This window comes from Macrotis lagotis, chromosome 4 (assembly GCF_037893015.1).
Source record: "Macrotis lagotis isolate mMagLag1 chromosome 4, bilby.v1.9.chrom.fasta, whole genome shotgun sequence".
Classification (NCBI taxonomy): Eukaryota; Metazoa; Chordata; class Mammalia; order Peramelemorphia; family Peramelidae; genus Macrotis; species Macrotis lagotis.
Window position 1 is genome coordinate 80,692,734 of NC_133661.1, and position 24,880 is coordinate 80,717,613.

Here is a 24,880-nt window from a genome sequence, read left to right on the forward strand (position 1 = left end):
TCTCCTACCATTCATATCATTTAATCATTCCATCTTTGCATTCTCTTATCCCCACACCCCTTTACCTGACATTTCACACACAAAAAAAAGTAGAGTGGGAAATGAAAAACGTTCCAAATTGAAGACAAAAATGGCATTGTTTTAGAAAAGTGTTTAATATTTGGTATAGTGTTTCTTTTTCGTTGTGAGATTTTCTGCAACATATATTTTTTTTTAATCATTAGTTGTTAAAATCATTCCTGTATCTAAGAATCAAAGAAATAGAAGTGAAGAAAGACACAGAAGATATTAATGCACCAAGAAAGTTCATGTATTACAAGGAGAAGAGAAAATCTCTTTCAAGAATGCAAAGGAAGGTCTGATTTCTTTTCTTTTCTCTTTTATTGATTATTGTATTTGACTTTTACCACCAAAGAAAGAGCTAAGATATGAAAACTATTGAGTTTGTATTACAAATAGGTATTTTGTCAGACCAACTTGTGGGGGGTCATTTTTAAAGGTTAAGGAAGCTTTTGTTAAAAGCCTTCTTTGTGTCTGGACTGTACTTCTATGTGTAGGCAGACACACACATATACATGTTTGTAATCTCCCCTTCAGTCACTTATATTATAAACACAGGCTCTCATTGTCTTAGTTGAACTATTCAGTCTCTCCTCATTCAGTGCCTTCCCTTATAGGGTGACCTTGTATCTCCTTTGTCAGGATTCTCTCTCTCCCATTAGAAATTATGCTTTCAGAAGGTGAGAGTCACAAAACAATCTCTGGCCCTAATCACTAGTTCTGGCCCCAGGTGCTTAATAAATGTTTGGTGATTGATCATTAGATCCAGCAATTGGTGTAAGCCAGTCAAGATTTCTAGACTTCTTGGTCCTGTATTAGAAGAGACAATTTTTAATCAGAAAATATTTTGCAATGTATTATAATTTATCTACCTCCATTTTCAGTGGAAGAAAGCAGAAGAGAAACTAGAACGAGAACTTCGGGAAGCAGAGGCTTCAGAGAGTACTGAAAAAAAACTGAAATTGGTGAGCAGTGACTGATTTTCTGATCTTTTACTTTGTGTTGGTGTATGATGGTAGTTACAATGGAGGAGTTTTCATTTTATGTGAAACTTCATAGTCTTCCTTGTGGCTGTTTAGAACTCTGCATTAAAGATACCTAGCTTCATTCTACTTTGTCAAAGGTCTGAAGATTATTTTTTTTAGAAAGATTTTATTTATTTTGAGTTTTACAATTTTTTCTCCTAATCTTACTTCCCCCCACCCCCAAGGCAGTCTGTTAGTCTTTACAGTGTTTCCATGGTTTACATTGATCTAAGTTGAATGTGATGACAGAGAAATCATATCCTTAAGGAAGAAAAATAAAAGTATATAAGAGATAGCAAAATTACATAATAAGGTAATGATTTTTTTTCTAAATTAAAGATAATATAGTCTTTGTTCAAACTCCACAATTCTTTCTCTGGATACAGATGATATTCTCCATCACTGATAGCCCAAAATTGTCCCTGATTGTTGCGCTGAGGGAATAAGCAAGTCCATCAAGGTTGATCATCACCCCCATGTTGCTGTTAGGATGTACAGTGTTTTTCTGATTCTGCTCATCTCACTCAGCATCAGTTCATGCAAATCCTTCCAGGCTTCCCTGAATTCCCATCCCTCCTGGTTTTTAATAGAACAGTAGTGTTTTCATAACATTGAAAAGAAAGAAAAATAAGTTTTCAGTGTGTAGTCTCGGGAACTCAGAAAGAAATGAAGTTTTACTGACTTTAATTGTTGTGGTACTTCTTCCCATAGCACACAGAGACGCTGAACATCGTGTTTGTAACGTATTTTAGAATACTGAAGAAAGCCCAAAGGTCACCGCTTCTGCCAGCAGTCCTTGAAGGTCTTGCCAAGTAAGGTCTCTCTAGTTTGAATAGTTTTTTATTTGTTTAGAAAGTACAAAAATTTGTTTGATGTTGTGAGTCTTAGGTTCTGAAAAACTCATTAAAAACTTTACATATCAGCAAATTTTTATTAGACATTGTGTTAAGTACTGGAGACAAAATGCAGTGAATGAAATATTCCCTGTTTGATAGAAGTTAACCTTCTAATGAAGAAAGACAAAATTTGTCCATAGATGCTTGCATGCATTCCTGTGTCTGCCCCCCTCCCCTTGTCTGGAGGAGATATTTTTTTCCTTTCTTTTTGTCCCTAATGCTTAGCATAGTGCCTAGTTTGAAGTGAGCTCTTAATAAGTCTTTATGGACCAAAAAATACATGAGCTCATTTAGGTTAAATGTAAAGGGAATAAATACTAAGTAAATACAAGGTAATTTGGGAGGGAAGAACCTAGAATTTGGCAGATCAAGAAGGGTTTCCATGAGCTGCATCTTGAAGGAAGAGCTGGAGGTAAAGAAAGAAGGCCTTCTTGGCATGCAGGATCTTGGTACAGAGGTGTTCTGCTGGAAGATGGAATTCTGGAATTTTCTGTGTAAAGACAGGAGAAGCAAACTCTGTCAGAGATTAGAGGAGTGGGAGTAATGTCCAGTAAGACTGAAGATGGCCACGGTTGGGGTCAACTCAAGGCAGAAGTATCAATAAACATGCTCTTCATAAGACTGAATGCATTGTGACCAAATTAAAGTGTAGATGGGAAATACTTAACAAAATAAATAAAAGTACAACAAGATATAGATAATGCATTTTAAAACTAGGTCAGTTTGTGGTCACAGTAATACTTAACCTACAGATTAGTGGCCCTTTTTTCTATTTGAGTTTGATGGCCCCCGGGCATAAGGCTTTAAAAGCCAAAATGGGTTTCTATTTTATCCCTGCAGATAGCTCTTGTAGTTGATTGAGTTGGAGAGTGACCTGGATAGAGCTATATTTTGGAAGCAGAGTATAGAATGGACTAGAATGGAAAAGACTTAAAGCAGGGAGATCTTTTAGAATGGGTCAGCAGATTGCATTCTTTGGTTTGTTCAGTGGCAAAAAATGATTTTTACATTTTAATATAAGTTCTTATTGAATTGAAAATGTAAAATATTATTGACTTGTTGGCCTTACAAAAAGCAGACTATGATCCTGCTTTAGAAGGCTTGTTACAATAATCCAAGGAGACATGATAAAGACTTTAGAAGTGAACAGAAGTGATTGGTGTGACAGATGTAGAGATAGAAGGAGCAAGATTTTGTAACCCATCCAATTTGTAGAACAAAGGAGAGTGAGGTTGAGGATAATGCTGAATTTGTGAACCTAGGAAAATGGAAGGATTTCAAGAGAAATAGGGGGAAATTTGGAAGAGAGAGGAGAATTTTGAAGTAAAAGATCAATCAGTCAGTTTTGACCTGATTGAGTTTGAAATGTTTATTAGGTAATTGTTGATGTGGGACTGAAACTTAGAAGAAAGGGAATGTTCACATTTATCTGTGGCATCATTAGCCTACCTATTCCCACACCTGAAATATTTACAGTGTGCTTTCCTGGTTCCACATTTATATCTTTTGACTGCTTTCTTTTGCCTTTATTAAATTCTCTACCTCACTTAATTTTTTTTCTTTATTTTTAAAATCAATTTTCATTGAATTTTTAAAAATTTTATTTTTAAATTTTTATCCCAGCTACATGCAAAAGCAAGTTTCAGCATTTATTCCAAGAACCTTGAATTTCAAATTTTCTCCCTTCCTACCCCTTCCCCACATTGAAAAAACAAGTAATGAAACACATTGCCACAATAGTCATGTAAAAGTAGATATAATCGCCCCATAAAGAGAAAACTCAAGTAAAAATAAAGTGAGAAAAAAGTGTGCTTCACTCTGTATTCAGACACCATCAACTTTTTATCATAAAAGTTCATCAGAGAAATTACTTCAAGTTTTGTCCCATAGTTTCCATTGCTAGCTGTATTTCCCTCCATCCTATTACCCCCCCCGCCCCATTTACTTTATTATCTTTCTCCTTTCACCCTATCCCTCTTCAGAAGTATGTTATTATCTGACTATCCTCTCCCATAATCTTCCCTCTGTTCTTTCACCTATTCCCCCTCCCCTCCTGTCCCCTTTCTCCCATCCTTTTTCTATCCTATTTTCCTCTAGAATAAGATAGATTTCTACCCTCAATTGATTGTATGTTATTTCCTCTCTGAGCCACTTCCACTGAGAATAAAGACTCATTCATTCCCCCTCACTTACCCCTGCTTTCATTCCATTGCTCAAACTTTTTTCTTGCCTCTTTTATGTGAAATAACTTAGTCCATTCTACCTCTCCTTTTCTTTCTCCCAGTACATTCCTTTCTTGCTCATTAACTACATCTTTTTATTATATTATAACTTCATACTCAGTTTCCCCCTGTGTCTTGTCTATGTATGTTCTAACTGTCCAAATAAATAAGAAGGTTCGTATGAGTTATCAGTACATCTTCCCATGCAGGAATATAAGCATTTCAACATCATTAAGTCCCTCATATTTTGCCCTTCTCTTCTCAGTGGTTCATCTGAGTTTTGCACTTGAAAAATCAAACTTTCTGTTTGGCTCTGATCGTTTCAGCAGTAAAGTTTGAAAGTTCCCTATTTCATTGAATGTCTATCTTTTTCCCTCAAAGAGGATGTTTAGTTTTGTTGGGTAGTTAATTCTCGGTTGTAATCCAAGCTCCTTTGCCTTCTGGAGTTTCATATTCCAAATCCTACGAGCCCTTTATGAGAAGCTGCTAAATCTTGATACTTGAATTATTTCTTTTTGGCTACTTGTAATATTTTCTTCTTGATTTGGGAGTTCTGAAATTTGGCTGTAATATTTCTGGGGGTTTTTATTTTGGGATCTCTTTCAGGAGGTAGTTGGTGGATTCTTTCCATTTCTATTTTCCCTTTCTGCTTCTAGGATTCAGGGCAATTTTCCTGGAGAATTTTTTGAAAACTGTAGTCTTTTTTTGGTTAAGACTTTTAGGTAGTCCAATAAATTTTAAATTATATTCTAGGTTTTTGAGATATTTCACATTTTCTTCTAGTTTTTCATTCTTTTGGTTTTGTTTTATTGTTAATTGATTTCTCCCTAAGTCATCAGCTTCCCTTAGCTCCATTCTACATTTCAAGAAATTATTTTCTTCAGAAAGGTTTTGTCTATCCTTTTCCATCTGGCCAGTTCTGTTTTTTAAAGGATGACCTCATTGGCCTTTTGGACTGCTTTTTTCCATTTGTCCCAAACTGGTATTTAACATGCTATTTTCTTTCTTTCTTTTTTTTTTTTTTTTTTTGGTATCTCCTTCACCAAGCTATTGAATTGGCTTTCATGATTTTCTCATGTCACTCTTATTTCTCTTTCCAGTTTTTCCTCTACTGCCCTTGCTTGATTTTCAAAATCTTTTTTTTGAGCTCTACAATAACCTGAGACCAATTCATATTTTTCTTGGAGGCTTTGGATGTAGCAACTTTGACTTTATCTTCTCAGTGTGTATTTTAATCCTCCATAGGACCAAAGTAATTGTCTATGATTGGATTTTTCTCCCATTACTTGATTTTAGCTCTTAGTTAAGGTAAGGCTCTGCTTCCAGGTTGGAGGAAGCACTGTCCCAAGCTTTTGAGGAATTTTGCACCTGTTTTCAAGGATACCCCCTCCTCAGTTTCTCCAAGGGTCTGACTGCTCTCCTGGTCTGTGGATGACCACAAGTAATCTTCTCTGTGCCAGAACTGTGAGGAGGGTCCCTGCTCCGCTATGCCACAAAATTCCTTTTCCTGAGACTGGGGCCCTAGAGTGCATATGGGCAAAATCACAGAGTCCTGCCTCAGGGATAGCAAAGAGATCTCTGCAATCTCACCCACCCTTACCATCCCCTGGGCTGAGCAGTCTGGAAGCAGCTGCAGGGTAGCTCCCTGCCAAGTGGCTCCCCAGGCCTGCTCCTGGTCCCCTGGGGCAGGGTCTGTACTCAGCTGGACTGGGCTCCACTCTAACTATGCTATGGCAGAGTTTTCCCACTGTCATTGGCAATTCCTGGACTGAGAGGTCTGGAAACTGCCCCTGCTGCCATGGACTCGGGCACCCTATGGGCTGTTCTGGATAGCTGGAGCCAGTTCACTCCCTTTCCAATCCCAGTGTTAACAGACCTTTCCCGTAGATCTTCCAAATTGTCTTGGTTTCAGTCTTTTTGTGGGTTCTGTCCCTCTAGAATTTGACTAGAGTTATTATTTAAAGGTATTTGGTTGATCTGAAGGAGAGCTTATGGCAATTCCTGCCTTTTACTCTGCCATCTTGGCTCTGTCCTCAAATATTTTTATTTATATATCAACTTCATTTCTCAATTTAATCCTCTTTTCTCTCTCAGACATCAATTCCCTCATAAAGAATAAAAAAAAATTTGAGCAAAACTAAAAAACTGAAAAAAATCTGATATTTTTTGCAGTGTTCCATATCTATAGTATCTTAATTCCTCTTTTGTGCTAAACTTGGTTAGTGTAATGTCACAGTATTGTCTTGATTATTGCTCTTTCTGTTCATAATGTTATAGTAATTGTATAAATTTTCTTCATTTTGTTTACGTAGCATCACTATGTTTTTAAATCAGGTTTTAATTGATTTTTGAAATCAGTGTAATTTACCTCTCTGTATCCCCCTTACCTTATCACAAGAGAGCCATTCTATATAAGAAATAATATTTTTTAAAGCTATAAGAAAAAAGTCAACAAAATTGATCAGTATATCAGAAAAGTCTGAAAATATTTTCCATACTTGTGGAACTCCCATATCTTCCAAGGGATAAAATATGGATATCTTCACAAATCTCTTCTTTTTGAGCCAGACTTGGCTCTTTGTAATTTTTTTTTGTTTTTGCAAAACAATGGGATTAAGTGACTTGCCCAAGGTCACACAGCTAGTTAATTATTAAGTGTCTGAGGTCAAATTTGAACTTAGAGCACCAGTCCTGGAGGCAGGAGGACCTATCTACTATGCTACCCAGTTGCCCCTCTTTGTAATTTTTTAAAAAAATATTTTATTTATTTTTTTTCCAATTACATGCAAAGATAGTTTTCAGCAATCATTTTTTGTTAGGTTTTGAGTTTCACAATTTTCTGCCTTGCTTCCCTCTCCTCATCGCCTGACAGAAAGCAATCTAATATAGTTATACATGTATAATTAAGTTAAACACAGAAGCTTTTTGTAATTTTGTTTCATTCATTTAGGTTTTCTTTTGCGTGTGTAGGTTTTCTTTCCATTTACATTTATTCATTGTGTATACCTTTATTTTTGACTCTGATAATTTCTATTTTGTTTGTTTGGTTATGTTTTTGCAAGGCAGTGGGGTTAAGTGACTTACCCAAGATCACACAGCTAGGTTATTATTAAGTGTCTGAGTCTGGATTTGAACCCAGGTCCTCCTTACTCCAGGGCCAGTGCTCTATCTACTGTGCCACCTAGCTGCCCCTGTCTCTAATTATTTCACTCTGCATTACTTCATGTAGACCTTTCCATGCTTCTCTATATTCTTCATATTTGTCATTTCTTGCAGTACATTACTTTATATAAGCCACCCCAATTTCTCTATTCATATCTTTGCTATTTCTTAAAGCACAATAATAATAAACTATTAGATTAATGTTCATATTTAATGATTCCCAGCTTAATGGACTTCTACTTTTTTTTTCCCTTCAGTTATTTGCTATTAAAAATTCCTGCTATAAATATTTTGGTATATTTGTAGGTTCTTTTTTTTTTCTAAATTAACTTTCTTAGGGAATATTTCTAGTAGTAGAACATTCTGGGTCAAAGAATATAGCTACTTTAGTTATAATTTATTTTTTTATAATGACTGAACCAATTCACAGCTCTATGAGCAGCAGGTAGTGTGCTAATTTGAGATGTGGCAGTTTTCATTCATTAGTTCTAGAAATGACTATTTCCAGCTATTTCATCTTTGCCAGTGCACTAGTTGTGAGATGAAACTTCAATTATTTTTATTTGTATTTATTTGTAATTTGGAGCTTTCTTTCACTTGATATTTAATGATTTGTTTATATTTTGAGAACAGTTTGTTCATAATAGCTTTTTGTCATATATTTTCTATTGCCTATATATTTAGTTACTAGCTATTTAGCAGAGAGCTGAAGGGAACTTAGCTATGATTGAATCCAATCTCCCTTCATTTGACAAATTTGACAAATTGACATCTCAATGCAATGATTTTAAATGATTTTACCTTAGATTGCAGTTGATGTAAAATGTAAAAGTTAAGTGTAAAAGGGGAGGAATTTGTATCCAAGGTCTTTCATGAAGAGTCAGTTTGTACCAGACTGCCTTCTTTGAACTAAACAGCAATACTGTGTTGGGCTGATGAGGTAAATAGAATGCTGCCTTATGAAGAGGAATATGTCTTATTACCTGTTTGCTCAGGTTATTCTGTACCTCTCTTTTCTCATAACTCTGGATGATCCTCCTAGTCTTTTCTTTCTCCCTCAGGACTGGCTTCAATATTGGTTGAGTTTTGACACCTTCAGCTTTCTTTTAATAAATTTGAATTGTGTCTTATGTTTTAGATTCTTATTAAATGCAGTATCATAAAAACTCATTTCAGAGTAGTTTGGGATGGTCATTCTGCTTCTGTATGGAAGTACAGATTAGTGCAGATCTATTGAATACATGTAATGGCAAATAAAGTATTTTCAGGTAGAAATTTTGCTTTTACAAAGAGGTATCATTTGTTATTAGCATTCTAAATATTCAGAGGTAAGCATTTGCTTTCTCAAGCTTGTTGCTTTGTAGGGGTTACTTTAGGAAGGGTGGTGTTGTGGTGGACCTATACTTCCATCTATATTCTAGCCATTTAGCTTTCAGAAGCTTTCATTTGTCTCCCAGTGCACCTTTTTGTTTTAATGTATTTATTTAAGGCAATGGGACTAAGTGACTTGCCCAAAGTCACACAGCTAGGCAATTATTAAGTTTCTGAGGTCAGATTTTGAACCCCGGTCCTCCTGACTCCAGGGTTGGTTCTTTATCTCTGCGACACCTAGCTACCCCCCCAGTGCACCTTTTATGCAGCTTAAAGACTTGAGTTGTAGGAACACAAAGGTGAAGGAACTTTGACCAGGGTTCCACAGTCAGAATATGTCAGTAGTACTTGAATCCAGATCTTCCTGACTCCAAGGACAAATCTCTCTCTCTCTCTCTCTCTCTCTCTCTCTCTCTCTCTCTCTCTCGTCTGCTTTCTCTCTCCTGGAATCTTTTTTTTAAGAAAGATTTTATTTTTTATTTACACATTTCTAAAATATTCTTGTTTAAGAGTAAACATAATACCCTCCTCCCCCACAATAATATAAAACCTCATGAGAAATAAAGTAAAAGAAAGAAAAAAAATGTGTTCCAGTCTATGTTCTGATACCATCAGCTGTTTCAGGTGGATCACATTATTTATTTTAAGTCCATTGTAGTAGTTACTTCCATATTTTTCCACAGTTGTTGCTGATTGTAATTCCCTCCATCCATTCCTCCCCACTACCATCTATTATATTTTCTCTCTCCTTTCACTCCGTTCCTCTTCAAAAATGTACTGTAGGGCAGCCAAGTGGTGCAGTAGCCAGACCACTGACTTTGGGACCAAGAGTTCCCAAGTCCACATCCCACCCCAGAGACCCAGCAACCACCTGGCGCTGTGGTCTTGGACAGACCACCCAATCCTAGCACCTTGCAAAAAAGTAAAAAAGAAAATGTGTTATATTTGACTGTCCTTCTATGGTCTATCCTCTCTATCACTCACATTCTCTCCTCCCCCCCCATCCCCCTTCTCTCCTGTTTCTTCTAGATGTCTTTACCCTATTGAGGGTGTTTGCTGTTTCCTCTCTGAACCATTTCTTTGCTGTGCTAATCTTCTCTGTATCGTTCCAGTTTTAGTATATGTGCTGCCGAAGCGAGCACTCTGAACCATTTCTGATGAGAATGAAGGTTCCCTCATTACCCCTTGGCTTTCCCCCCATCCTATTGCAAAAGCTGAAATATCTTTCATATGAAATATTTTAACCTATTCTACCTTTCCTTTCTCTTATTCCAAGTACATTTCCCTTTCACCCATTGACTCCATTTTTGCAATATATTTTATCTTCAAATTCAGCTCACTCCTATGTTTCATCTAAAAAGATCCTTCGACCTGTTCTATTAAATGAGAAGGTTCATGTGAGTATTATCAGTATCATCTTTCCATGCAGTTCATCATCATTAAGTCCCTCATAATTTACCTTTCTCCTCCACTCTATACTTCACCTGAGTTCTGTACTTGAAGGTCAGACTTTCTCTTCAACTCTGGTCATTTCAACATGAACATTTGAAATTCCCCTGTTTTCATTGAAAGTCTATCTTTTCCCCCGGAAGAGGATGTTCAGTTTAGTTGGTTCTCGGTTGCATTCCAAGCCTTCCAGAATAATTATATTCCACTCTCAGTGAGCCCTTAATGTAGTTGCTGTTAAGTCCTGTGTGGTCCTGACTGCAGCTCCATGATATTTGAGTTGTGTCCTTCTGGCTAACTTGCAGTATTTTTCTCTTTGACTTGGGAGTTCTGGAACTTGACTATAATATTCCTGGGGGGGGGGGGTTTGGGGGGGGAATCTCTTTCTGGGGGAGATGGTAGATTCTCTCAATTTCTATTTTACCCTCTGCTTCTAGGATCTCAGGGCACTTTTCCTGTAGGAATTCTTTAAAAATGAAGTCAAGGCTCTTTTCCTTGAATCCAGTTCTTAATGACTCCAAGGACAAAGCCATCTCTCTCTCTCTCTCTCTCTCTCTCTCTCTCTCTCTCTCTCTCTCTCTCTCTCGTGTCTGCTTTCTCACCACTGCAATCTTTTTTTAAGAAAGGTTTTATTTTCTATTTACACATTTCTAAAATTCTTGTTTAAGAGTAAACATAATATTCCTTCCCCCACAAAAACATAAAATCTCATGAGAAATAAAGTAAAAGAAAGAAAAAAAATGTGTTTCAGTCTGTTTTCTGATACCATCAGTTCTGTCTCGGGTGGATCACATTCTTTAAGTCCATCATAGAAGTTCCTTTCTTTCAGGTATCCCAATAATTTTAGATTTTCTTTCCTGAATCTGTTTTCCAGATCAATTGTTTTTCTAATGAGATATTTCATATTTTCTTCTAATTTTTCATTCTTTTGGTGTTGAACTATTGTGTTTTGATTTCTTGCAAAGTCATCAGCTTCCTTTAGCTCCATTCTACATCTGAAGGATTTGTTTTCCTCAGAGAGCTTTCTTGTCTCCTTTTCCATTTGGCTGATTCTGCTTTTTAAAGCATTCATCTCCTCACTGAACTGTTTTATCCATTTGACCTAAGCTGGTTTTTAGCATGTTATTTTCTTCAGCATTTTTTGGATCTTCTTGACTAAGCTGCTGACTTGATTTTCATGTTTTTCCTGTATCTCTCTCTCTCATTTCTTTCCCCAATTTTTCTTCTATTTCCCTTACTTGATTTTCAAAATCTTATTTTGAGTTCTGTCATAGCCTGAGTGTAACTTTTATATTTCTTGGAAGTTTGGACTTTCTCATCTTTAGACTTGAGTATTTTGGTCCTCCATGGGACCAAAGTAATTGTCTATGGTCAGGTTTCTTTTTTTTTTTTCCCATTTGCTCATTTCCCCAGCCTGTGCCTGTTTTGGGGGTGCTTCTTGAGCTTTTGGGTATTATTGGGACACCCCTACAAGGACCTCAGTATGTGAGACTGACTACTCTCCTGGTCTGTGAATGACCACAAGCTCACCCTTCTGCCATGGGGCTGGGTGGGGGGTGCAGACTGGGACCAGGGTGTGAATGTGGTCAAAGCCCCAGGGACAGACAACAGACCCTGGCAGTCTGCCTCCACTGCCTTACCTTTAATGGGCTGAGAAATCAGGGCCCAGCTGCCTGGAGGCTCCTGCTGGGTGACTCCACAGGCCTTCTTCCGTTTCCTGGATCTTGGCTGCGGTGGCTGCACCGAGTGCCATGACCACGCTGAGGGCCTGGGCTTCGTGCTTGCTTTGGCAGAGGTCTCCCTGCTGTTCTTCAGCATTGTGCTTGGGTCTCCCTGGGGTGCTTCTACTGCTGGAAGCCACTGCTTTTGCTTCTGGGAGCTGCTGTTCCCAGGAGACTGAAGCTCCCTTGCTCTGGTGCGGGCCACCCCTCCAACCCTGTGGAACAGAGGTTTCCCCACTGTTTTCCAGTTACCTTGGGTTAGAGAATTGCCTCACTGGATCTTTCTGTGGGTTCTGTCTCTTGAAAATTTAGTTAGAGTCATAATTTTAAGGTTTATGAAATATTTTGGAGAGACCACCTAAGAGGCTCTTCTGCCTCCATCTTGGCTCCAACCCCTAATGGTCTCCTGGGATCTTTTGACGGAAAGAATTCAGTATGGGATAAAAAGATATTTGGGCTTTGGAAATTGTAGTGTCATTTGAATGATCATTGATGTGTTAATTTAAGTAGGGAAGAAGCAAAAAAGACTGAGTACTTTGCTTAGTAAATTCTTTTTGATGAAAAGGATAAATTTTAGCCAAGTCTCTTTATTATGTTTTATCTATTATGAATTGATGTGGTTTTATTATAAAGACCAATGCTATTTTACTGTACTACCTTTTTTTTGTTACCTTTGTGGTATATGCTTTTACCATTTGGAGGTGGCGTGAGATAGGGCAAGACTGACAGGTCTTATTATGTGAAGACAGCATTAATGAGGTAGGGGCATAGGCCCCAACTAGGAAGTCATACACTGAGAGAGAGATTCTCTTGAGCAAGTTAAGACTGGAGCAGAGTGGAAGGCCAAGGAATCAATGAATCTAGCAATGTGAAGTTGCTTCCAGTGCTGACTAATTCCTCCAAGGAAGTGGGTGAAGGACTTGTGATTCTTCTATAGATGAGAATTCAGTATAGTACAAAGATACTAGGTAGTCACTGATCCTCAGTCTGTTCTTTCCTGTCTTGTTGCAGACACATATACTTTCATGTATATGCTTTCATGTACTACTTTCAACTAGGCACTACCTTTTCAATGTAAGGTAGAATCATGGAGGCTTAAGAGGCAAGGGTATTGGTGGTATTTGGTGATTCCTAATCCCTGAGTAATCTTCCCCAAATAACAGAAGTAGAATGTAGTATATTCTATTGGTACTGTTGAAGCCACAGCTTTGTAGACCATGCTTTCTTGGGCACAGGTGGTGTTTGGACAGTTTCCCAGATAGAGAGTAAGTGTTCCTGTTAACCTTGTCGATCTCCAAAGATCCATAAACCTGGCAGCCTTCCTTCTTCTGCTCTTTCCTCTGTTGACTAATCTCACCTCCCTTGGTCCAAGGCATCCATTGGTATACTTCCTGCACATCCTCAGGGGTTGCAGTTCTTGATGTACTCCTCCTCAGCATGGTAGCTAGCCATTCCTTCGGTGTTCGGGTTCCAAGGTCTGGGGTTAAATGCCTTTTCTTCCACTTTCCCCATTTCATGAAGTGCAGCTTTATGGTTGCATGGTGACCATCCCAGTCCAAATGCAATTTACATAGGGTTTACTCCCTGTTCAACTGCTAGCAGCCCCAACAGTATGACCCACAGAAAAAGAAAAAGGCCAGGCTCGATTTTTCAGTTTATTTTCTTGGGGCTTGTCAACCGGCACCGAGGTTTGAGTGAATAGTGACCATACAAGCAATATTGCAGATAGAATAGAAAGAAGAGCAGCATTGAGAATCCGCTGATGATCAAAGTAGCAGTCCAAGCCTACCTTCCTTCAGCCCTTCATAGTATGGACATATGACTCTTATGGCATGAATCAACTCACCACTATTAATTTAGGACACTTTCTTTGGAAATCTCCTAGGACCTAATAATTGAGCTTTCATGGATCCTCTTAACATTAGATCAGGTATGTCTGTAATATGTTAGTTAAAAAGCTGAGTTCAGAGCTATTTACGTCTTTGTTTGGCTTGATACCTAAGCAATTTGGGACTTCACATCTTTTAGAATAGTAGTTTTGTAGGACATTTCCTAATCATTTTCCTCGAGAACTTGCCTCAGATTAGAGGTGCATTTGAATGATTTGTAGTGGTGGATGAACATTTACACCAGAATTTCCTTAAATTGATTGGAAATCCAGAACATTTTTTCTAGAACATTTAATCTTCCTAGCTGTTTGTCATGCTTTTAGTATAATCTATCTTTAAGTATAATCTATTGTTTCATTCTAGGTTTGCACATCTTATAAATGTGGAGTTTTTTGATGACTTATTAGTCGTTCTGCATAATCTCATTGAGTCTGGTGTAAGTAAATTTGTGTGTGGATTTTGTCAAATATGAAATTTTCAAGCATGCTTCTTAATATCCACCTTTACTTATAGGAACTAAGCTACCGGGAGTGCCTTCATTGTGTTCATACTGCTTTCCACATTCTTTCTGGCCAAGGTAAGGTATCTGATGATGATGATGATGATGATGATGATGATGATGATGTTATTGTTGTTTACCTTTCATTTTCAAAGAAGAACATATTAGGGAGATGATGCCATGACAAAAATTTGAATTGGATTTGAGTGAGGGGCCTGCTGTGCTAAGTCACTAGCCTCACTTTCTCCCCCAGAGCCATCTGGGTCTGGGGACCAGATATGGATCAAGATGACTGGAGGTGGCTCTGGGATGGAGGCAGTCGGGGTTAAATGATTTGTCCAAGGTCACATAGCTAGTGTCAGATGAATTGAAGGACTAAATTATTCTGAGTATTATCAGTATTCAAATCAGCCACAAAGGACCTATGAAGGAAGGTGCTATCCACTCCATAGAAAGAATTGATAAATAGAAATATGCATAGTATGGGATGACTGGTGATGACCCTGGATGCGAGGCAGTCGGGGCTAAGTGACTTGCCCAAGGTGACATATCTAGTGTCAAGTGTCTGAGGCTGGATTCAAACTCCCCATCTTCCTGACTCCAAGGCTAATGTTCTGTCCACTTTGTCACTAACTTCCCCAAGCTATCTTCTAAGTGTTAGTGACACACAAAATGTAGATGGGTCTGTATTTCAGTTGTGATTTTCTATTTCAAACAGGTGATGTTCTAAATATTGATCCTATGAAGTTCTATACACACCTCTACAAAACCTTGTTTAAATTACATGCAGGTATGTTAATGATAATTCATATTTTTTAATCATATACTCTTTATTCATGCCAAACATTGATTTTGAAATCAGTTTTTTCTTTCCCATTTCAGTTTTTAATAGACTGATACGAAGCAACTATAGTATAAGAGGAAAATATTCTTAGAGTTTTCCCTTTTGGTAAGCTACTGTCATTTTTAATAGGCTGAAATTTATGAAGGAAACTTTTGTCATTACAATTTTTCAAGACAAATCCAACCACACTGTTTTTTCTTTCCAACTGTTTAGCTGTGAATGATTAGCTTATTTCACAAAAGCGTAGTGCTCAACCAGCGGTCTTGCTTTTGGTTAGAAAGATTATTATAGGAGAGTAACATCATTCTACCCACCCAACACTTAGCCCTGTCTTTGGGAGAATACTTGCTATTCAGTTGCTCTGAAGCTAAGAATTCATACAATAATTTTTGAATTGAGCAGAAATACATAAATTAGAAGCCCTTTGTATACTTAATTACCTTTAAGAAAAGAGCTAAGAAGAAAGTTCATATAGATATCAAAATTTTTATAGCAGCATTTTTTGTGATTGTAAAGAATCGGAAACAAAGTAGGTGCCCATCAATTAGGGAATGGTTATATGGTATATGAATTTATTCACATATTTCTATGCTGTAACAAATGGGAAATGTGATGAATACTGAGAAGCTGATGTATATAGATTAAGCAGAGACAAGAAAACAATACACATAATGACTTACACATATAAATAGAAAGAATAGCCACGCCTACTTGCACCTAAGTCAAAAGTAAATGTTGCAAATAAAGAACAGGTGTGGAGAGATATAAGAGATTTGAACCTAGGTACTCCTGACTCCAGGGCTGGTGCTTTATCCAGTGCGCCACCTAGCCGTCCTGATATAGAGATTTGAAAAGATACTCCCAACCAACCTATCCCTGTGCAGAGGTAGGAAGGAGGTCCACAAGTGTTGAACATTATACATAATTTTAGATTTATTCTGGTGTATTCATCAATTTTACTTCATTTTTTTCTTTTTTTTAAGTCAAAATACTATTTGTTATCTGAGATGTAATATAATCAAAAAACATTAATAAAGCTTTTTAAAAAATACATCTGCTGTAAAATGCTGTGAAAGTTGCAATTACTCTAAATATTTTGTTCTTGGTTGACTTTTCTTTTGAAAATTTTACTCCTTATATAAAGACTTTATTCTTCAAAGTAAATCTTAGCTAATGTGCTGAATGTATGTGTATCACAGAATATCACAGGATATTCCTTTACATTCGTTTACATTCATATGCCTTAGTTTGTTTAGCCTTTCCCTAATCAATGGGAATGTACTTTGCTTCCCAGTTCTTTGCTATCATAAAAAGTACTGCTATAAAATATTATATATTTGGGTAGTTTCTTCTTAGCAATGACCTCTGTGGGATATAAACTTAATAGAGGAATCATTTGCTGGATCAAAGGATATGAACGTTTTGATTACTTTATTTGTATAATTCCAAAATATCTTACAGAATGTTTATACTAATTCCTAACTCCAGTAATGCAGAGATTGGCATCTTTTGTCATCTTTGCTGTTTTGGGGTATGGAAGGTGAAACCTCAGTAATGTTTTGATTTATATATAAGAATTCTCTTCTATTAGTGACTTGGACTAATTTTTTTATATTTTTTTAATTGTTGGTAATTCTTTTGAAAACTGGTCATTTGACGAGAGCGGCCATGTTGTGTCAGGACAGTAATGATGACACTGATGATGTTTCACTGTTTGATGCCAGTGATGATGAGTCAGCCAGGAAGCCAAAGAAGGCAAAAATCAGACACCCTGTGGCATCGTTTTTCCATTTATTCTTTCGAATTGGTGCAATAATTGTCTATCTTCTGTGTGATTTGCTAAGCAGCAGCTTTATTGCCTGTATGGTGACAATTATCTTGTTATTATCATGTGACTTTTGGACAGTTAAGAATATAACAGGGAGACTCATGGTTGGCTTGTACTGGTGGAACCATATAGATGATGATGGAAAGAGTCACTGGGTGTTTGAGGCTCGAAAGGAATTGAATCAAGAGAAAAGGACCTCCTGAGCAGCTGAGTCACGAATATTTTGGTTAGGATTAATTTCCTGTCCAATTATTTGGGTGATATTTGCCTTTAGTGCTCTCTTCTCCTTGCCAACCTATATGGCTACATCAGATGCAAAGTAGGCAATCAAAGAAATTTAGCCAGCATGGCTACCACTTATCTTGGAAAGCAGTTTTTGAGACAAAACTTTAAAGATGACCAGATGTCCTGAAGATATAGTAAAGCAATGTATGTGTTGTATTGAGGAACAACTGAAGAGAATGTCTTGATCCTTTTTGAATTGAGTAAATATATCAAAGTGGAGAAAATCAGAGACTTTTCGCATTAAACATTACTTTTGAAACATTACTTTTGAAAAAAGATATTTTTGGCACAAAATCTATCAGGATTCTTTTTTTAATATTGTTGCCTCAAAACTGATTAGGGTTTTAGAAGATGGGAAATTAGCTAAAATAAGTGTTATGTTGACTGTTGGCTTGCATTTCATAAATAATTACTTTATACAAAACACTATATTTCAAGGTGAAATTTTTCACCCAATTTATAAGTAAAATAAAATTATATGCCATAAAAAAAAAGAAAACTGGTCATTTATATACACTGACTACTCATCTCTTACTGAAAAGCTTTTCATTTAATGTCATTGGGGTTGAAAATAGATAGCTGTGTCCCTGGTAGAGGAATGATACAAGTACACCGAGCCTTGGCCCTGAGGAGTGTCCTCCTTGAGGTTTTGGGATGAATAGTCACAAGAAGGACATCCTGAAACCTTTTTTCCTCTCTGAGCCAGGTGCCACCAATGGGGATGTTGAAATTGTCCTTCAGTGCCTGGACGTTATGCTGACCAAACGCAGAAAGCAGGTTTCTCAGCAGCGGGCTCTTGCTTTCATCAAACGCCTTTGTACCCTGGCTCTTCATGTCCTACCAGATTCAAGTATTGGCATTCTGGCCACCAACAGAAGTTTGATGCATGTGAGTGCTGGCCACTCATTGAGAGAAAGCCTTTGGTTCTTTTGTCTGGGGAAGTTGTTGGGTGGGTGTGTGTGTGTGTGTGAGAGAGAGAGAGAGAGAGAGAGAGAGAGAGAGAGAGAGAGAGAGAGAGAGAGAGAGAGAGGGCGGGCCCTACGGGCTCTTGAATTTCATCTATATTATCTTGAAGCTAAGTCAGAGGAGTCTTAAAGGGTGGGTAAATGCTGTTTTGTTCTCTTGTGGTACAAACCTTTTCTTTGTGACTTTGTTTTAGACCTTTCCAAAGACTGATCTACTGCTTGACAATGAATCTCAGGGGAGTGGAATTTTCCTCCCTGAATTGGATGAGCCAGAGTACTGCAATGCCCAGAACACGGCCCTCTGGGAACTGCACACACTGCGGGTGAGAATCAGTATTTCTCCTTTAGGGAATGGTGGGCTCTAGATTACTATGTCTGCTTTAGTAGTTTCTAAATTGATCTCCTAGGGACTAGTTTTCCTGTCTTGTTTCTCCTAATGCTAAATTTGCTTTCAGTCCTTGACTGTTCCTTAGGAGGGATGGTAGAAGCCTTCTAATCTAATTCTTTTACTTTTTAATTGTTGAGGAACTCTGGTCCAAGGTTACTCAGATAGTGTGAGTAGACTTGGGACTGGAACCCAGGTCCTCTTCCACCAAGTTCATCCATTTGACCATGAGACCATACTTTTATCAATAAAGAGAAATAAGAATTAAAATGGAAAGAGAAAAAAGTTGAAGTGGTAAGGAGGGGTTCTAGATCTTTTTAAAACACTTCCCAATGAAGTTGAATGTGGTATAAGGAAGATCTGGCTTGGCACGTAAACAGGAAGAAGTAATTCCTGAAATTCTAAGGGAATCCAACTAGAAGATAATTTTATCTGAAAAGTGCTCTTACCCTCACTGAAATTTTGAGGGTTATATTACAATGAATCTTCAAGGGCTAAAAAACACGTATATAAGTAAACAGCTTCATGAAGGACTAGAAATTGTCAAACCTGGATTCATTTTACTCTGAAAGCAAAGTCATTGACCAGCAACATCACAGTTAGGTCTATTTCCCAAAGTAATTGAGGGAAAAAGGAAAAGAATTTTTAAGTTTTAAAATATTTATAACTGGTGACAAAGAACTGGAAATGGAGGGAATGTACCCATTCTTTGGGAAATGGCTGAATAAGTTGTGATATATGATTGTGATGGAATACTATGCTGTAAGAAATGATTTTCATGAAGAATGAAATTAGTGGCTCCAACAAACAGAATAATTGAAAGACTAATAATGTTTGTCCTTCATTCTCAAAGAAGACCATGACATCAGGGAGGTGATGCCATGACAAGCTGGTGAATTGGATTTGAGTGAGGGGGGCTGTGCTAAGTCACCAGCCTCACTTTATTCTTCAGAGCTATCTGGGTCCAGTAGCCAGATAGGGATCAAGGCTACTGGAGATGGCTTTGGAATGGAGGCAATCAGGGTTAAGTGATTTGTCCAAGGTCACACAGCTAGTAAGTGTCAGAGAAATTGAAGGACTAAGTTATTCTGAGTTTTATCAGTATTCAAATCAGCCACAAAGGACCTATGAAGGAAGGTGCTATCTACCTTCATAGAAAGAATTGATAAATAGAAGTATGCATAGTATGGGTTTTAATCTTACTATATCTATCATTGACCTTTAGTGTGAATAGTTCAAATCTTAAAATGTAATTTAAAAAAAATTTAAAAAATATTAAAAAAAAAGAAATCACTGTTTTACTGTAGTTGAGAGTGTTATAAACTACTTCATTGGTAATTTGGTAATTGGACTGACTGTTTTAAGCCCAGTGAGAAGACCCTGGACTTACGTTTTCTTGATGTTCTCCTGTGTGAATTTTAAATATAATCTTAACTTTCTCAGAGTGATATGCTTAAAATACTGTAATATTCCTGTCATCATTATGACCTTTTTTTCCCTAGAGATATTACCATCCTGTGGTTCAGAGATTTGCATCTCACCTGATTGCTGGAGCACCCTCAGAAGGTTCTGAAGCTCTCAGACCAGATTTAAGTCGGAGGTGAAGTTCACAGGACAGCACCTTATAATAAAACTAAGAATCTATTGATTGTGGTTTGTTTGTTGCCATAGACTTCAATTGTTTTTTGTGCTTCCTTGCATACTGTCTGGCAAACTCACTTTTATTCTGAATGCTAATTTTTCCTTCTCAGATATTGGAAGTTCTGAAAACATCTTCTTTCTTTGTAAGAGAGAATTTGTAAAGGATGATTCCTTTGCAGAAAGGAGCAAGATAGTATATGTAAGGAAGGGAGTGACAACTTGTTTGTTTTCTTTTTTTCCATCCAGCTGGTTTGTAGCACATGTCGAGGTTGGAAACCCTTCCAACTCAGGAAGGAAGGGGAGATGTCTTTCTTCTCTGGCCTAACTTGACCTTTATAATTTTGCAGTATTCAGTATTTCAGTTTTCTGGTGTTTGTTATTTCATATCCATTGTTGTCATTGTGTATGATACTTTTCTCTTCCTGCTTTCTTCACTTTGCATCCATTCATATGAATGTTTCCATTTCTCTCTGTATTCCTCATGCTGGTTGTTTCTTAGAGCATAGTTGTGTTCATTACATTTATATTCCATAGATTCTTTATCCAGTCACCTACTGATAGACATCTCCTTTATTTCCAGTTCTTCATTATTACTCCAAAGTGTTGCTCTAAATATTTTGGTATATATGGGCCCTTTGGGCCCTTTTTGTTAGTGATCTACTTGCCTAGCAATGGGATCTGGCTCATTGTTCAAGGATATGGTCATCTTTATCCTTTTGTTTGTTTATTGTTTTCCAAAATGGCTGGAATAGTTCACAGATCCTTTGACAATGAGTGACATACCTTTCTCTTCACAATCCTTTTCTAACCTAAGTAATCTGCTAGTTTTCTATGAATGAGTAAACTTCAAGATTGTTCCATATTTTTCTTTTATGTAATTGTTAACAGTTTGAAATTCTTTTGAGAATTGTTGTCTGCATATTTTGGATATTGCACTCTTTATCAGAGATATTTAATAAAATGTCCTCTCTGGGATCCTCTATTTTCCTCAGAACCATTTGAAATATGCTTTCACAATGCTTCTGTCCTTTGTCACAAATCCTAAGATTTATTGTCCAGGCATTGTCCCTTCTTTCCTGTCTTATCCACCCCAGCAACCACTTCCTCTTTGGTGATTATGGGATGGTTAATGTAACAGTTTCTTCTGTGATGACTTTGGAATGATGAAATTATCAATAAGGCAGGTCTGATAACACTCTAGGTGTCTGTATTATATGCCATGACACTGTCAGGTTAAAGAGGTATTTCATCAACTTGTATGTTTTCTTTTTCCATTCAGGTGGATTGTAACCTATGCCAGCAATAGGATCACTTCTGTTTTTGTTTTCATTGATCATCACTGATAGCTCTCCAGTATTCTCCTTTCTCTTTCCTGAATTCCTTTATATTGTATTTCTTCTTAATCTCCAGCATGGCCTAAAAGTTTGAGCCACATTGTAGAATGCTAAACTGACCCTCTTTTCATATCCTGTTCCCTTTAAAATAAAGTATATGCTTCCAAACCACTCTGGGCACTTTTGTGCTCATGGACCATCCCTTTCTCAGGGGTTGATGTGAGAATCAGATGATAATTTCCATAAAAGTATTTACAAAATATTCAAGGGTTATCAATATTATTTAATATTTTCATGTAGTCAAATTTGTTTTCTGTTAGCATCTCTATTTCCCCTGAATTTGTGTATTTGTGTATAAACACCTTAAGCATTGGACTTAAGCATGCCTCCTTTTTTGATTTTGTCAATTTTTGTTTTATTTCTATTAGTGTTTCTGCATTTCATCTTTTTTCTATCTTTTATATACATTTAAGCAATTTTCTTCCTTCCTTCTCCTTTTTACCTACCCCTTTTTGGTTAGATTTGCAGAATTTTTTTCAACAATCCATCCCTGGCCAAGAGTTTGTTCTTCCTAATTTAAGCCATGGTTTATAAATAGACATCTGCCTTCTCACATATTATCTTAACCACCTCTTTTCTCTTTTGAAGATGTTGCTTTCAGTGATGAAATAATACACTTGTGTTATTGAAGTTTTGAGTCTGTCTCAAACTATATAATCTCAAGCGATGTTCCTACCCCCCAATTACTTTCTAGTAGGGTTTTTTTTTTTTTTTTTTTGGTAAAAATATCCTGCATGAGCTTATGTGTTAGTCTCTCCTGATAGAAAGTAATCTTAATGATGTGAGGGCATCCTCATTTTTGTCTTTGTGTCTCCAGTCTACCGGAGTGTTTGGTCCTAATAAATGCTTCATTATTGATTGGGCCTGTCAGATTCAGTTAAGTTGGTAGTGATCATCAGGTTGGAGTGATGTCATGTTCTTGATAGAGGGCATCTTATTCATGTGGGTTTTTTTTTTTAGGTTTTTGCAAGGCAGTGGGGTTAAGTGGTTTGCCCAGGGCCACACACAGCTAGGTAATTATTAAGTGTCTGAGGCCATATTTGAACTCAGGTACTCCTGACTATATTTATGTGTTTCTTGATGGATGACATCACCTGGTAGTACTTGTGGTCCTAAATCATTCTTTCTTTCGAAGCTATGTCTTATGATGTCATTTCTTTTTTTATATTATATAAATATTTTGGGGCGGCTAGGTGGCGCAGTGGATAGAGCACCGGCCCTGGAGTCAGGAGTACCTGAGTTCAAATCTGCCCTCAGACACTTAATAATTAACCAGCTGTGTGGCCTTGGGCAAGCCACTTAACCCCATTGCTAAAATTTATTATATAAATATTTTGTTTTCCAGTTATATACAATAGTAGTTTCTACCAATCTTTTTTTTTTGGTAAGGTTTTGAATTTTACATTTTTCTCCCCTCTCCCCTCCTCCCAATAAGACTATTTCATTATATTCAGTTTTAAGCCATTCCACAGGTAGAGTAGAACCTATTTTGTTTCTAGTTTTTAATTGAGACAAAAGGTGTTATTACAGAGTTTTGTTTTATTTTTTGCTGTCTTGGGGAATATATGCTTAGTAGTGATAACTTTTTTCATGATTGTTGATTTAGATGATTTTCATATCTTTAATTAAAATTTTTATTGATTATTTCTTAACTACATATTCCAATGTATACACCCCCGCCCCCATTCCTTCTAACAGAAAATAAAAGGGCTTGGGGGGGGGGGAGAATACATTTTTGTAGTAATTCTGTATTGTTTTCCTGGTTTTTGATTACTTTCCTGTGCATTAACTTAGTTAAATCTGACAAGCTTCTTTTTATTCATCATGTTTTCATTTCTTATGTCAGTAGTTACATATACCACCACTGATCAACAATTACATTAATTACTATTTCATTTGTAATTCTTCATATAAATTCTCTTGAATTGACCACATTATCACATGGTAGATATATAACTTAATGTCAGCTCAGGAACTTACAATGATAACCAATATTTTATAATTACAGGTCAGCTACAGAACTTTTTGAAATTTACAGTATGAAGACAATGACATTTAATCCTCCTGTTATATCAACTAATCCCTCAAAGAAGGTATGTTTTTTTTTGTTGTTTCTCAGAATGAGATTTTTTTTTTGTTTTTTTGCAAGGCAATGGGTTTAAGTGACTTGCTTAAGGTCACACAGCTAGGTAGTTATTAAGTGTCTGAGGCTGGATTTGAACTCAAATCCTCCTGACTCCAGAGCTGGTGCTCTATCCACTGTGCCACCTAGCTGTTCCTCAGGGTGAGATTCTTCCCCCCCTCCACTCTGAATTTGACTTATGAATTGATCATTTAGGTAGAATAAAATTAGGATGTGTTTAAAGGGAGGTAATGGATTCTGTTTTAGATTGTCACCAGAAGACTGGATTATTACTGGTTGATAGCCAGTCCTTTGCAACTTTGCCTAAAGGTTTTGATTTTTAGTTATGTCCTTGGAGTAACTTTGAATTTGTATAATTTTTTTCCAGGATAAAATTTCCCATGTGGAATCATATCTCAATGAAGATTTAAGCCAACTAATAAGAACTCATTGCAATGAAACTACTAGTCAACTGCCTTTGGATTTCACCAGATACTTCAAGACATCAGGGCTGTAGATGTAAAAGGAAGATGGCTGGAAGAAAATGATTATGTATGCATGTTGGCTTGTTGGCATCATTTATCTCAACCTGTCTTTGTGAAGGTAATCCTGAGAAGTGATCACCAAAGACCTGGGTTGACTGGTTGACTGCTTTACCATCTAGAGTGAGAAGGTGTGAGAAAGGAGAAGAGATGTTTTTAAAATATTTCATGACTCATTTGTTGGCAACTTTTGTACAGTGTATATTAAATTGTACTAGATTTTAAAATTCCTGAATACTTCTATTAAGTAGCCTAGTTCAAATCCAGCCTCAGGTACTGTATGGATATTTTTCATGAATAGAGGGAAAAAAATGCCCGTTGGTAGAATGCTTTTTGTAGCCAACACTTGCTTATAACCAAACTAAACTTTTAAAAATTTCAACATTGCTATTTTTATGAAAGATGTCTCTCATTGAGTCTATATTCTACCCATTTTTAAAAGAAAATTAATTGGATCAACAAGGTGGCGCAGTGGATAGAGCACTAGCCCTGGAGTCAGGAGGTCCTGAGTTTGAATATGATCTCAGACACTTAATAATTACTTAACTGTATGACCTTGGGCAAGTCACTTAACCCCATTGCC

At 36.9% G+C, this 24,880-nt stretch overlaps 1 protein-coding gene and 2 pseudogenes across 1 annotated transcript in view; 2 read left to right on the forward strand and 1 right to left on the reverse strand.

The window, feature by feature from the left end:
- NOC3L (NOC3 like DNA replication regulator) overlaps nt 1–24,524 on the forward strand; it is a 41,921-nt gene extending 17,397 nt beyond the window's left edge. The window contains exons 11-21 of the mRNA XM_074233339.1: nt 225–356; nt 945–1,025; nt 1,797–1,897; nt 14,156–14,228; nt 14,306–14,369; nt 15,010–15,081; nt 17,955–18,136; nt 18,408–18,536; nt 20,101–20,198; nt 23,642–23,726; nt 24,144–24,524. Coding sequence (XP_074089440.1) covers nt 225–356; nt 945–1,025; nt 1,797–1,897; nt 14,156–14,228; nt 14,306–14,369; nt 15,010–15,081; nt 17,955–18,136; nt 18,408–18,536; nt 20,101–20,198; nt 23,642–23,726; nt 24,144–24,272 — 1,146 coding nt within the window. The 3' untranslated portion in view covers nt 24,273–24,524. The remainder of the gene's footprint in view (nt 1–224; nt 357–944; nt 1,026–1,796; nt 1,898–14,155; nt 14,229–14,305; nt 14,370–15,009; nt 15,082–17,954; nt 18,137–18,407; nt 18,537–20,100; nt 20,199–23,641; nt 23,727–24,143) is intronic.
- LOC141523175 (U6 spliceosomal RNA) lies at nt 9,819–9,878 on the reverse strand (annotated as a pseudogene).
- LOC141521128 (Golgi apparatus membrane protein TVP23 homolog B pseudogene) lies at nt 15,088–17,947 on the forward strand (annotated as a pseudogene).
- Nucleotides 24,525–24,880: the final 356 nt, after the last annotated feature.